This window comes from Haemaphysalis longicornis, unplaced genomic scaffold (assembly GCF_048455015.1).
Source record: "Haemaphysalis longicornis isolate Haplotype H1 unplaced genomic scaffold, Haemaphysalis longicornis Haplotype H1 scaffold_4, whole genome shotgun sequence".
NCBI classification, from domain to species: Eukaryota; Metazoa; Arthropoda; class Arachnida; order Ixodida; family Ixodidae; genus Haemaphysalis; species Haemaphysalis longicornis.
In genome coordinates this window covers 26,110,142-26,124,403 of record NW_027526361.1, presented here as the reverse complement: position 1 = coordinate 26,124,403, position 14,262 = coordinate 26,110,142, and the positions used below count along the sequence as shown (strand labels likewise).

Here is a 14,262-nt window from a genome sequence, read left to right as displayed (position 1 = left end):
GAGGCGAAGAAGGAACTATTCCTGGAAAGGGGGTGGGGGTGATGTCGCTATGACTTCGAAGCGCGGAGCTTGTTTTTCAATGGGGCTAACAAAGCCCATTCATCACGTCAGTACTAGTACGGGGTGGGGAGGCATTATGGCCAACGAGACTGGTCATGTGTCCTCTCCGGCTTTCCACGTGGCTTTACTTTTTTTTTTTTTTTGCGCGCATGAAATGTTCTGTAAGCGCTCATGGTGAATGTTTACCAAATTTTCTTGCGTCTTTGCGGTGACGCGTCGGAGACCGTGTACTCCGGTCCGCTTGTGAGATTTTCAGGAAACCAATGCAACATTTACTTGAACAAAAAAAACAGGGGGGGGGGGGGGGTATCTTGAGGAAGCTGGGACGAAGAATTAAGACGAGATGAAAGCATGTGTGAAACATGAAATGAAGGTTCGTGCGCAGGAGCTATAGGTATACTGATTAAGTGTGCGTTGGGAGGGGGGCGCAAGGCGAAGGAGGGTAACTCAGGTGTCCAACAATGGGTGAGACAGTTGGGCCGTCGCGATTTCCATCGGTTACACTTACCAGGCAATCGCGAAGGACCTGAAATCAGGTGTTGATAGCTCATATTTTTTTAAGTAGTTGATCTTCGTTCATCGTGCCCAGCGACGCAGTCAGTGCATGGCGATTGCACAAAGATGGCGATATATGGAAGGGGCGTATCCCATGCGGCCCCGTGTAATAAACTACAAACAACAACAATGGAGGAGTAGATTGTCGAGCAAATTATTCAAGAAATACAACAGTTATGTAGCAATTATTGTATTTACGTAACTGTTAATCAGGGAAATCTACGTTTTTTTATCATCTCCTGTCCGTTACAAGCAAAATAAACGACGTATTTGTCTGTTTTTCTGTGTTACGCACACAAATAAAGCGGATAGCCTTGCGCTATTATTTCCCTGTTTAATCATGGTTTTCGTGTGGGGGTCCCACGCACTTCTCAGTAAAGAAATATTTGAAGCTGATGACTCAAATATTTTGCTTTGTTGGGTGTATCTTTAAAGGTAGCGGATGAATAAAAAAGTACAGGGCAACAAAATTATCTGCATAACAATTACATAAACACGCTGCGCAGGAGCCGCTTGACAGCCGCTTCGCGTGGCTTCTGGAGAGCCGTGCTGCGCATGCGCGTGGAGCAGTGACTGGACTGGACTGGATTTGATTGAATTGGGTTGGAAATCGTTTTAGCAGCAGTGAGCATGATAATCAGCTAATCCTAGACAACCACGAAACCTAAGAATAACCAGCTGAACCTTAGCCCACGCTACGTACCGTAATTACCCGATTCTAACGCGCCCCCGATTCTAACGCGCACCCGATTTTCCAAGCAAAAAAACCGAAAAAACTGGCACCTCCGTTTGTAACGCGCAATTAACTTTGTGAGCAAGAAAAACGAATGCGAGAGAAACGGGCGATTTATTCCCCGAAGTAATCTCACTCATCTCACTCCTCGTCGCTCTCCGAGAGCTCCTTGTCGCCTTCCGCTGACCGTAACATCTCGTCATTGGTGCCGTCAAGCGCGTTCGCGATGCCGCACTTCTGAACGAACGTTCAACCATGTTCGATGGGATCGTGGCCCACGCCTCGCATGCCCATCCCGCGAGCTTCTCTAGAGGCGTACGCTTCAGCCAACCGCTCGTTGTGAACGCGTGGGAGCCGCTCGTAAGCCGCGGAAGCGGCGCACCTTCGTTGCCGCTGCTGCCGTTGCTGTCATCAAGCACGCAAGTGGAATAATTTGCCGATTTGTGTGAACGCCGAAAGAAAAGCCTAGGCGCCTAGATCCGAAAAATTGTTGCTAAAAGCTTTGGCGCCATCTTGAGATGGTGATGTCGATGGGTGGAACGAAATTTCATCTGTTTCGGCAGTTTTGGTTTCGTATCCGATTCTAACACGCATGCGATTTTCCGGCCTATTTTTGCGGGAAAAAAGTTGCGCGTTAGAATCGTGTAAGTACGGTATATCCTGGCGTAGCCGAGCTAAGCCGCTGCTAATATTTTCCCTAACCGCGCACTCTGCATGGTTTGGCGCATTACATCCTGTGCTGCTGCAAGTAGCTCTTGGCCACTTCTTTCTCGGCTGCTAACGGTATTTTCATGCTCACGAGTGACACATCACGGTGCTCCTTACTGTTCGGATTTTTATCGATGCCTATTTCATTGGAAAAGCCGGTGTTCGTGTATTCGTGATTCGCGCCCCACTAGTCGGAGCCCCTGTAGGTATTTTGGTTTAGTTTTCATAAAGAACACAAGGCTTCTTACTTCGATGCTTATTTTCGTTATATACTGCCGGTTGTTTATAAATAACTACACGTAATGAATTATCTTGTGACTTCATTTCGCATCGCCTCTTGACATTTCGAAGCCCACGCAGTCAGCATCTGTGAAAAGTTTTTGTGCGTTGGCATCTAAATGAAAGATCCAGACAAATCGCTCTGGTCGCGCGACCACAGTGACACAAATCGCTTCTGGTAGCTACAGTCGCAAGTGTGAATGAACCTTAATATGGTAACAACAGAAAACAATAATATTAATATTAATAACAATAGTACTAGTTTTATTCTTATTAATTGTTTTGTGTACGTGAGGGGTGACAAATTTTCTGGGCCCCGGGTGCAAGTTTACCCAGCAACGCCACTGTTGCGCATTTACTTTATTTCAGAGCTCGAAATCTGTATGGGTGTTCACAACCTCTGGAATAAATTTTAATGCTCGGTGTGATGAAAGGGATCGTGTACTTTATGCGTGATATTGAATACGTAAAGATGAGAAATTAGGCGCAAGTGTTTTTTGACGCTGAACACGTTTATCGAAATGTGACTGAGGCCTGTCTCGTTATATTTCAGTCCACATATTCGTATTCGGAGTTCTTACCACAGCGCTTTCGAATGAAGCAACAGTAAGGCCGGCCAGCAGACTTGCGTCAAAAGCACTGGGTAAGAATTTATTGATTTTTTTTTTTTGCGCTAGCTGTCATTTTGCGGAAACCGGCGTCGGCGACTTTTTCCAACGTGCACTTTCGGCAATTTAAGGGGTATGTTACAGCGCAACGTAGGACGAAGGAGGGTGCACAATGACAAAGCGCTAAACGTACGTACATTCGATCCCCTTAAATATGTTCGACCAACTAACCCAACATCGAACGTTATTTTCTTTCGGCAAAGGAGACCTGATGGAGTGGGAGGAAGAATGGGGAGATGGGGTGGTAAAGGGAATTCAGCTAACTTACTCGAGCCTAAATCGGAGTGAACTCCCGTGATCTTTTGTCTTTGTTCTGGCGAGGGGTTTCAGCATAGCCGTAGATAATATTTAAGTTTCTCGTGGGCTCATTGGACAGGATAATTTCTCTGATAATCTGTATTGCGTAGTTTTGTTTTACCGTGGATAATGTGGCGACAATGGTAGGCATAAACAAAGGATGCGTCATCCTCGGCAGCAACAGAGGAGTGTAGGCATGAAGTGAAGGGTGAGGGTACATAAGTGGAGAGGGAGGAGAAGGTGGTAAATAGAGTCTCCGGCCGGAGTAGAGCACGAAGGGAAAGGGAAGAGTTTTAGTAGTAGAATAACTTTATTTTAGAAAATACGGGGTGGGGGAGGGAGGGTCAGAAAGATTAGAGGGAGACCTGCAATTGGGGCATTCTATCCAGGGCTCCAGATTCAGCAGCACGCTGCCTTGCTCTTCAGGCGAAGTGTACCGGTCCTCTAAGGATCAACTAGCCAGAGCTAGCTGCCTCCCATGTCGCTAGTAGGGCAGTAGGGGTTGGTGTTATTCGCTTGGGGCCGGCACTCCCAGGTTGCGTGGAAGATTTGAAGACGAGTGCTAAGCGTGATTTGTAAATAAAGGTGTTGGTTTGTATTCTTTCGAGTGTTTGCGAATCGTGGGTGTCGAGCTCCTTGTGAAGAGAGGGGAAAGTCTGGCTGTTCTGCCCGAGTTTGGCAAGCTGTTCACCGTATCGTTCATACCGGTGGGGAGTGGAACGAGTGGTAGTGTAGGGCGCTGTACGCCAGGTCCCCCGCCGCCCTGTTGGCCGCCTGATTACCCTCCAGCCCCTCGTGGCCTGGACACCAGTTTACAAACCAACGCCACCTAGAGAAGGTAGGGGAAAAAAAAAACTTTTTTTTAGGTGGCGTCCATTCAAGTGGGAGCGGGGAAGCGTATGGGGAGGATCGGAGGGGAAGGGAAAAGTAGGCAAGACGGATTGTAGGCGGGCCACGTGGCACATGGCAGATTGATGAACTGCACGGGAAAACAGTACATCACACAGACACAGCGCTAGCTTCAGACTCTATAGGAACAAATTACAAACATACATGAAAAGGGGCAATACAATAAGGAACTATATCACAGTACGTCATCGCACTGCTGAGACAAATCTGTGGCCGCCAGCACACCTCATGTCAGAGTACACTACCTCTTCTATCCGTCAAGAAAATAATTTTTTTTTCCCGTGAGGGCAATGGAGGGTACGCTGACGCAATCCTTTTTCCGTGTGGGGATTTCCCACGCTTCCCGTATCTCTCGCCTCATCCTGTCTGGATACCGAGCAAGCACGTAGCACTGGTCAGACTAAGTTCCTGGAGTTTGAAGTCAGCGTCTGTGTGCCCTCCTGTCGTCCTGTTTTTCCGCGCTATTCATCGATCGGAAAAGTACGATTGAGTCATGGGTAGGGGGAGGACAGAGGAGAAACGAATGGGAGGAGGGAGAGGAAAGAGCGTGAGATGTAGGAGGAGGCCCCTGGCGTTACGTGGTATAGAGGCGCCATCGTCTTCAGACGCCATTTGCGGCAAAGCACGCAAATGCGTACGCTGCCAATGTTTCTCGCACCAAACATGAGCACAAAAGGAAACCCTTGGATTGGCAGGGCATTTCATTACGCCGTGGAACCGGGGCACGGATGTTTTTAACGCGATAGCGTTATTAGGCTCATTTCTCGATTTTGCTGTGCCCGCTAGCCGTCCGCTATCAGCCGTGCTCATCAAGTGTCCACGGAAATACGTCACCACTGCCAGCCGGAAACTACGACTGAGGCAGCAAAATGCAAAGGTTAACTGGAGGGTGGGAAGGAGGGCAATGCATGGTGCTTCGGCGGAGACGAAAGAAATGATGCGGGATTCGCCGCGTCTGCGCAGTGAGTTCGTCCTGCCAGCGTTGGTGCAAGCTCCGATTAGCCACTGTTGACGTGAAACCATACCTGGGCTCTTTCGGCGGCTTTCCGTAAAGGCTAACCGTCTGCCATTAGCCGTGCTCATGAAGCTCCCATGGAAAACAATGTCCCCGTCAAGCGGGAGTTATACGTCTGCGCACCCAACAGAGAGCTCGCGTCTGAAGCTGAAATCGGGCGTGGTTACTTGAAACCGAATGTGGAACGGAGAAGGCGGGCCGGTAGGCTCGTCGACAGTGGTACTGCTGTGCAGAAGACAGAAATGATACGTGGCTTCGTCGATTGCCGCTTCTGAGCACTGAAGCTGCTTCTCCCACATCAAGCCGCTCGTCCTAGTTTCGTTAGGTTAAACTTCAGCGCTCGGAGAGCATGAATGGCGAATGCCGCAGCTCCGTTCGAAGCTCTCCCTTGAGTACGAGGTAAAGCTATCGCGTCTTAAACGTAGATGTCCCCTGCAACTCTTTAATGCTCAGTTTAGTTTGCCGATTACTGCAGAAAAAGACGCCTCGCTGCATTCCTTCTTTCAAGTTTCTTTTCTCTCTTCTAGCCTAGAGTATATATTAGGAACAAATCAAGCGCATAGGCAGATGTACTTATTTACACGCGATCAGTTAGTGTATACACGGGTCACGGATATGCACACTTGTTGGTATGTGCGCGGGTCCCGTTGGGCATTGATTTCGGTTACTTTTAATTGCCTCCGCAGACATTCCAGTTCGAGCGGATGACATTCCCCTGGAAGCGGTGCGGTTCATCGCACCTTACATGCACACTTGGCCGCCACCGCCTGAGTGCTGCGCCAACGGCGGCACCTGCATTCACGGAGAAAACGGTAACTCGGGCTGCCGGTGTAGTCGCCTTGGAGACTGATGCTCTCTGAAGGTCTCATTCGTTGGACAAGGGCGACGAGAAAATAACTTAGTATTTCTTCATGTGCGGTTCTTTTCTTCTGAAGCACATATGTTAGGAAAGGCTCGAAATTGTGAAACGGCAAAGTTTAACTTCACCAGCCGTGGCGTCAAATTTTTTTCGACACTAAACAGGAGTTGACTATTAACTAATATTTGGGGTCTGCATCCCTGTCTCCATCCCGATTAAGTTGATTTTACACGCTTGTTGAAATTATACGAAATATCGCGTTTAATTCTGGAGTTTTACTGGACCTTGGCTACGAGTTGCGCCGTATAGTGCAAAGATTAATCCAGGCAATCTAGGGTCTATTAGAGCGTACCGAAATTTTGTACGCTGGGGAACCATAGCCACCTTACGAAACAAGGCCACTTCAGCCAAGAAGGGAGCCGCCGACGCATAGTGCTCAACGGGCCACGATGGCGGTTGCGTGTCGCAATACCGCGGGTGCACCTCCTGTCGTGTTATTGACGAACGACATGCAATCTTCATACTGATAATTTATAGCTGGAGTCCTTCGTTGTCAGGCTCCAAAGTATTTTTTTCCGTGCAGAAGCTACTCGTATACGCTCGCTGCAATGTTTCCGTCGCCAGCAAAATTTAAAAAGGAAGAAGCAGAAAAAAAAAAAAAACAGCAAACGTCCTTGAGTTACAATGCATGCATGTACGTATGTTTACTCCCCATCACTATGCATACTCCCCAGGCTCCCCGAGCACAACCCATGCAGCTTTGGAGGGCTGCCTGCTCCGGAAGTAACCACCACTAAGGGGTTACACTAGAGAGGTTCAACCATGCTAGGAAGGCCCTTTGGGACACAGACAGCACTCCCTCACCAGAGAAGAATCTGACCACCCTGGTGTAGTAGGTGGCCGCTACCTCCCATGACTAACCAACTCAATTCTCGGCCCTCAGTCCCCCGCAGCTGTAGAGCACCTGTCCACGGCGGTGGTCAGAACAGCAATCCAGCAAAGAGGGCTAAGAATCTCTGGGGTTGCCAAAATTAATCCGGAACCCTCCACTACGGCGCGCCTCATCGCCTGCGTTGCGTCGGCGCGTTAAACCACAATCAACCAAGAATCTCTGGGTCCGGACAGGCCGCCATTGAACTTGACCTTGGCAACGCTCAACGCACGCACTCTGTCTAGCGAGCGAAGCTTAGCTGTACTATTAGAGGAGCTCTTGGACATTGAGTGGGATATTAGATGGTTACGTGGGTAGAAGGGTAGAAGAAAGGGAGAAGGCTTCATGGAGCTGGCCAGCGGGCATATTCTGCGCTACCGAAGACCTCAAGAAAAGAAATACCACGAGAAGAGGGAATTTTTAATCCACACAGAAACAGCAGCTAGGGAACGTGGGGGAATTCTTCACCATTAACGAAATAGTCGCAGTCGTTGGTATCAAGCTAAACAAGTGATACAGGTTAAAGACAGCCGAAGCCCATGCCCGACAGCTAGCTACGATGAATGATGAATCCATAGACAGCTTTTACAAGGACGTCTAATCAGCAATGAAGAAAATAACAACTCAGTTCACGATTGTGATGGGAGATTTTAAAGCAAAAGTAGGTGAGAAGCAAATGGGAGAAAGGGATAAGAAACTTTGGAATAGGCCGTCGCAGCAGTCGAGGAGATGGTGGGACTCGCAGAGAGAAACAACGTGAGAGCAATGAACACATTGTTTTGCAAACGAAAGAATAGGAACTTGGTATAGAAAAGTCCCAACGATAAACCAAAAAAAAGAAATTCACTTCATTTTAAGTGACAACCCAGATTTTGCGCAGGACGTGGAAGTGCTAGGCAAGATTCGGAGCAGCGATCATACGATGATTAGATGCAAAGTATAAGGCTGAATCTCAAAAGAGAAAGCAGGAAACTCGTGAAAAGTAAGAAACCCAGGGAGTCAGTCAGAGCCAGGACACAGGAACTTAAAATTTCTGCGTCCTGTATCATATGTGAAGCCTGATACGTAACGGTTGTGACAAGACCGCCAGAGCAATTATCGAGGCCTTTGAAATCCATCGGCTTCAAGACAAATGTATTAGCAAGCCTTCTGCGGCGCTATCGGATAAGGAATTAGAATATCTGGCTGGCCGTCAGTGAGAAAAGATTAGGAACTTCAAGGGTATTGTTTTTGTGTTTGTCTTGATAGTATATATGTTCACTTTTTCCAATGAAACAATCAAACCTTTAGTTGATAGGCAGCGCTGCGTCCGCGCCCCTTCTTTACGTCCTGTTGTGCGCTGTGCATCAAGAATGTCATGTTACTATCGTGTTACTACGGATTATGCTGCATTTTTAAACGCTGGCGGGAGATTTCCCGCATAATGTTGTGAAGGCGTCTCTTCTACGCATGCAAGATCAGGTACTCATCTTGTGGTAATTGTCTCCAAGCATATCAGACGGTACTCATTTCTAAGCAAGAGTTCGTGAGCCCACATGGAATTTTTTCATAGTGAAATGAGTCACCAAGGTGGCATTTTTCAGTATTCTTGAAAAATTTCTGCTAAGCTTTTGCGCATTCTTGTGTTGCGACAAGAATTCCTTTTCAATTTTCTGTCCCCTTTTTCGACCACGATTACTTCCAAGTGCCCAGGAGGGTGATAGGGCGCCGGAGAAAAAACGAGAGGGAGAACGAGGAAAAAAAGTAAAACAAGAACAAAATAAGAAAAATTCAATGAAGCAATCGATTAAACATAAATGGAGAAACCTTAGGCATGCAGGGAGCGTACTTAACATGACTTCTCTCTTGTCTTATTCATTGTTTTTCCTCACGGGCGCTGCTCAATGGTTGACCGTCGGAATGAAAGCAGACATCTAGGCCGCGTAAGATCACTCCGTAAGTTTGCAAGAGATAAATAATTATCAGCACACTTTACTTGATAGGTATCAAGGGTCTTCGACTTTCTGCTCCCTCCCTTGCGTATAGACCAGTGTGTAGGACATTATCGGGTGCTACCCAAACAACGGCGGGATATGGGCGGAGGACATGTAGGACAGGCTGGAGCTCCCTGCGCGTATCACGATTCGTGCTTATATGCGTCGTGCATGCCCGCTGGCTTGTGCTTTCCGGCTGGCACAAGTTTCTAGCTCGATGTGCAGGCAGCATGGAGTGCGCGTGCCCGGCGGCCTTCTCGGGTCCCCAGTGCCTGGACGACGTGGACGAATGCCTGGCGGGGCCCTGCGGCCGCTTCAGCGTCTGCGTCAACCTGTACGGCTCGTTTCGCTGCCTCTGCAGGCCGGGCTTCCAGCTACAGGGACACCTGTGTGTGCGTGAGTGCCGTTTCCTGCATTGCCGTATCGCAGAGCACGGGTACTGCGTCGCCCTTCCTGCTGCATCGCCAAGGAGAGTCAATCTGCCGAAGAGCTTGAAACACAAACGATCTTCGGGCCCGGGAGTCCCCGCCTCTGAAGTACACCTCTGAGGAGGGGGATGATGGCTATGACGATATGTTCCGTGTGACTGTGCGGGTGCGAGTGCGTACGAACGTAGTTTCCGTTGGTGACAGGCATATTCTGTGATAGAAGTAAGCTGTAAATAAACGCAAACACGCGGTAACACTTGTTCTGGCGAGGGTGAGCACATTTATGCAAATTACACCCTATGCCTCCCAGTCCCAGGAGGGTGACTTGTGTGCCTCTTAAGTCGCCTTTCGCCGTCGTCTGATCACAGGTGGGGGACAGGGACTCTCTTCAATTCTTGAATTTGCGAGATAGGAGAGGACCAACGGGTGTACGTAATTAAGCGAAAGGTCACGCCTTTCTCGGAAGCGTAAAAGGAAAGGGCAGCAAAAGGGAAGCAACGATACCAGGTGGAAAAGAATGCGTAGTCGCGTAATTTGGGAGTGCAGTCTCCCTACTTCGCTGCCATTCGCCAAGGAGCGTACGCTGATTGACGTTAGGATTCTGCGAAACGTTTATTCCTGGCTCACAACTGCTCAGGCCAGCTTGTCATGCACAACAGACTATCCTCTAAGACCAAAAGGTCCAGCTAGCAGGGCGCCGACCGTCGCTCTTAGCAGAGGGTGCAGGCCGGTGCTCTGCTAGCTCACCAAGACATGTAAAAAAAAAAAAAAAAAGCTGCTTATAGACTCTCACTTGAGTCAGTGTGCAGCGTTGTGCGCATGATTAAGAAGGGATGCTCGGCGCAAATAACGACAACTGAACGCGCATGTAAACAAGCATGCGGCCGGGCGTGCTGTGGCCGAAGGCACGCATACGGCCGGTTCCTGCAAGTCGGAGGCCAGAAGTGCTAAGTATTTTAGGCAGTATAATGCCCAGTAAACCCCAATGCTACAGCCATATGTGACTCTAGTGGGCGTGCTTGAAGTCGGTGGGGCTTTATACTCATGGCAAAAAACAGCGCAAAGAAACTGAACGGAAGACGAGAAAGAGACAAACACGGGCGCTGACTAACAACAGAATAAATTTTATTGCGTGCAGGCAATATAAGAAAATGCAGAAGGAGCACAAAAAGAAGATACAGTTGAGATTGTAGAAATGCTATCTCCTTCGGCAACAAGTCGACTGACGGTTTGCTGCCATGCGCTGTTTTTTGCCACGAGTATGAACCAATTAGCCCGTCTTCACACTCTAGTGCACTTTATACTCACTTCATCGGCCGCCTGCACGGAGGGTCCTGCGTCGGATCACATTCCTAACACCGTCAGCCGTATTGTGCGCGTGTCCGCCTTGCTGTGATATTGCGTCACTTATATTCGTTGATGAGCACCCGGATGAGCCCTGAGCACATTGAAAAGCGTTTAGAGTTTGCATGTTGCGAGAAGACTCCTCGAATAGAAATAACTGCAGGGTACACGAGAAAAACGAACACGAGACTGCCGTTCGGGACAGTGCACGTACCGCGACGAGATCTTAGATTGTTTGAGGTTGATAGAGGCAGGCGATGAAGAAATGTATGGAACATGTGGTACTTCGTTTCTCATTCGAAAAAAAAAAAAAAAAAAAGCTTTGACTAAACAGCTGTTGACGTGGTTTTATTCTGTTTGTGAAGATGTGGTTGAAGACGTGTACCCTTCTTCACCAACTTATGAACTAGCTGCCATGATGACAGGACATGGACGTGACCGCATGTCCGAATACATATAATCCCCTTTCCGTGCACTTTTAGGCTAGCAGCTTGGTATTCTCGCCACCTCTTCGCCCCCTTCAGCTGTGTTCGCTTTCAACATACACAATATTGCAGGTTGTCCCAGCCAATTTGGACCGAGATGAGAAGAAACAAAACAATCGCTGCACGCACCAGGAGCAACTCGAGCATGCGCAGAACGTCCTCAATCGAACGATGCGCTCCCTGTAGAGTGCCATGTCGCAAGGCATGAATGTCCGGCTTTTTGGTGCAGGTGGCAAGGCTCGGTTGGCGCCGCTGCGGAACGGCCAATCGCTTTGCACACGAATGCTAGAATTTGCGACACGTGAAGGGGGCACATGATATACTCGGTTACAACTTAAGAACAGCAACGGAAGTTGCCGCTGTGCCTCATCACCGCAGCCGGATGTTACTCCGCGCCCCGCAAGGAGTAATATTTTGAACATGGCACGAGCCGTTTCCGTAATTTTCTGTACTTAATATGCTTATAAAGTACTGCAGCGACGACAGACACACTACACGAGGAAAGACAGACGATATCACGCATTCATAGCATCTCCGTTCAAAACGCACGCGGCCGTTGACATCCGGGTCCGTCGCTTATAGGCGGAGTGATACCGTATATGAGCTATTACCGTTCTTAACTTGTTCCCGAGTATAGCTTATTCGTAACGCCTAAAGTCCCTTCATCTGCTTTCGCCAACAACATTCGCTCGGTGCGACTTCGCTGGAGTTCTTGGACTTCTTTCCCCTTTATATCGATGCCATAGGAAACAGATGCACACGACACAAAACCGCGCTTCTATGTTGGAAAGCACGGAAACGGATGACGGGTGCCAAGGTGCGGCGGGCGCTGGCTTGCTCACGTAGCAAACATCATGAAGCTGCTGTGTGAGTACTCGTTTGGCCGCGGCCCACGCCAAAGCGAGGCTTGGCCCACTTTTCCGAATTGACATGATAGCTGTGGCGTGTGTTGCAGCCGACGCCCTCAAAAACAAACACCCGACAGTGTAGACGCTTCACGTAGCGCCTCCTTCCTGTCGCCATTTTTGTTGCTTTCCGGCGCGCACTGCAGGCGAGGTGTCGTGCGAGGAAGGTCCCTGCCTGAACGGGGGAACCTGCGTCACCCGCGACGACCTCAGCGACGTCTGCTACTGCAAGATCGGTTTCAGGGGCCGCCTGTGCGAGCGAGGTACCGCGCATTCTAATCCCTCCTTCACACTACGCGTCCGCACGGTACAAAAAGGCCATAGTAATGGAAGAAAAAGGGGAAGATAGAAGGATTATACAAATAAAAAAGCAAGCGCATTAAGTCTTTGTGTGTGTGTGTGTGTGTGTGCCGAAGTACTACCAATGCACCGAAAGGTCGTTAATTGGAACTTCGATAGTTCAAATTTATGATAATTCAAACTGTACGATTTGGTCCTGCCAAGTCTTTATAGAAGCCTACGTATTGAAAAGCCCTTTAATTGGAACGCGAGGGGCCTGCACCACGAATACTTCGAACTAAGCGCTTTGCGACGGCAGCTTGGGGCCTGGCGTACGGCTGAGAAATGGCCCCGGTGCCTGCACACGAGTCTGCGTCGCCTCCGGTAAGGAGAAGTTAAAGCGGGTGAAATCAATCTAAGAGCCCAATTCCGGGCGTTTGTAAGAGGTTTCTATTACGTCGATTTGGACGGCGTTCAGGGGGTGGGGCGTGCTGACAGATGGCATCACTTTTGAGGTCGCAAGCGTAGAACTAGGACCTGTCGCTGCCAGGGACCACGAGCACGTGGACAACGAATCATCAGGGCGGCCGTCGCTCGAACGTAATACGATGGCGGTATGTCTCGTTAATATGGACCCCGTTAATACCCCGCAATACGGACGAAATGTTCGGCCACCGGTCTTTCGCCATGCAGTTGTGCCCCGTTATTATAGAAACCCGCAGTTCGGACTATGGACGGCTATTTTGGGGACAAAACGGGTAAATACAGGCATTTTTGTCTCGTTTTTATGGACACGGGTCCACAAAGCAAAAATATAAAACAATGACTGTTGACCCCTCAGCGCGTGCCGGGAACTCACTGTTGGCCGAAGCATACAAAGCCGAAGCACGCATTTATCTCGAACGCTCTTCCTTGCAGTACCATCGAATTAGATAGGGAACATTCGGGATCGGGGAGCAACATCCTAGGGTAGTGAATGACAGGGTGACACCCTTTTCCTATCAAACAAGATTGCGCAGTGCGGCATACGCCGAAGAGAGCATGCGTCAGAAGCATTTGTATTTCGGGCTTCAAGAGGCGGTTCTTGAGTTTTACCGGTAAAGATGGCCTATTGAGTGGGAAATGTAGGGGAAGTGATTAATCAAGCTCAGCAGCTGTAGATAAGTGGGATGTGAGCTCTTACCGCTTGTTCAATGCCGAGGGTTGGCACTGTGGACGCCGAAGAGTGCATTGTCGACTGAGTGGCTGTAGCTTGTATTCACTGGCGAGGCACGCATGCAGGTCACCATGTGAGTGCACCGTCACTAGTTACGTCGGGCTCCGCGAGATGGCGGTATTTGTCTGTGCTAAGCACATTTCTGTTGAACGGTCCAAACTCTACCCCACCGAACGCAAAGTAATGCCTCAAGTCCAATGTGAGTGCGATTAATAACATCTCTGTTGACACTCGTTTAGAATCGGGTTGAAACAGAGCAGACGACGCACGCCGGTGTTTTTTTCTTTTTTTTTTTTTTTTCTTCGGCGTGTGACGCAGTGGCACAAGCCTCGCCATGTCCGTGGCGCAGCGGCCATGTCCGCGGCAGTTTCTAGGTTTGCCAAGCGAAGAAATTGACAGTTAAACTTTTTAATGAATACCACCTATAGGAGTACCACGGAAGTATGACTGGTACCGCCTCTGCGCAGCCGTCCCCGAGTGTTCGTCGGGCAGCTGTCCCCGTGGCACGTTCTGCGTCAGCACCCGGCGGGGTTTTCGCTGCCTGCGCAGCCTGAGCGATCTCCAGCCTGGAAGCCGAGTGCCTGCCCTCGGCGAGAGACCTTGGCCGCCGCCTTAATA

General features: G+C 49.3%; 1 protein-coding gene across 4 annotated transcripts in view; it reads left to right on the top strand.

The window, feature by feature from the left end:
• LOC144178385 (protein kinase C-binding protein NELL2-like) overlaps positions 1–14,262 on the top strand; it is a 16,416-nt gene extending 2,154 nt beyond the window's left edge. For 2 of the 4 annotated variants that reach the window (XM_077706186.1, XM_077706189.1), the window contains exons 2-6: positions 2,889–2,978; positions 5,911–6,036; positions 9,213–9,383; positions 12,296–12,412; positions 14,112–14,262. In XM_077706186.1, the coding sequence (XP_077562312.1) occupies positions 2,889–2,978; positions 5,911–6,036; positions 9,213–9,383; positions 12,296–12,412; positions 14,112–14,260 (653 nt within the window). In that variant the 3' untranslated portion in view covers positions 14,261–14,262. The remainder of the gene's footprint in view (positions 1–2,888; positions 2,979–5,910; positions 6,037–9,212; positions 9,384–12,295; positions 12,413–14,111) is intronic. The other 2 variants (XM_077706187.1, XM_077706188.1) reach the window with 2 other exon arrangements.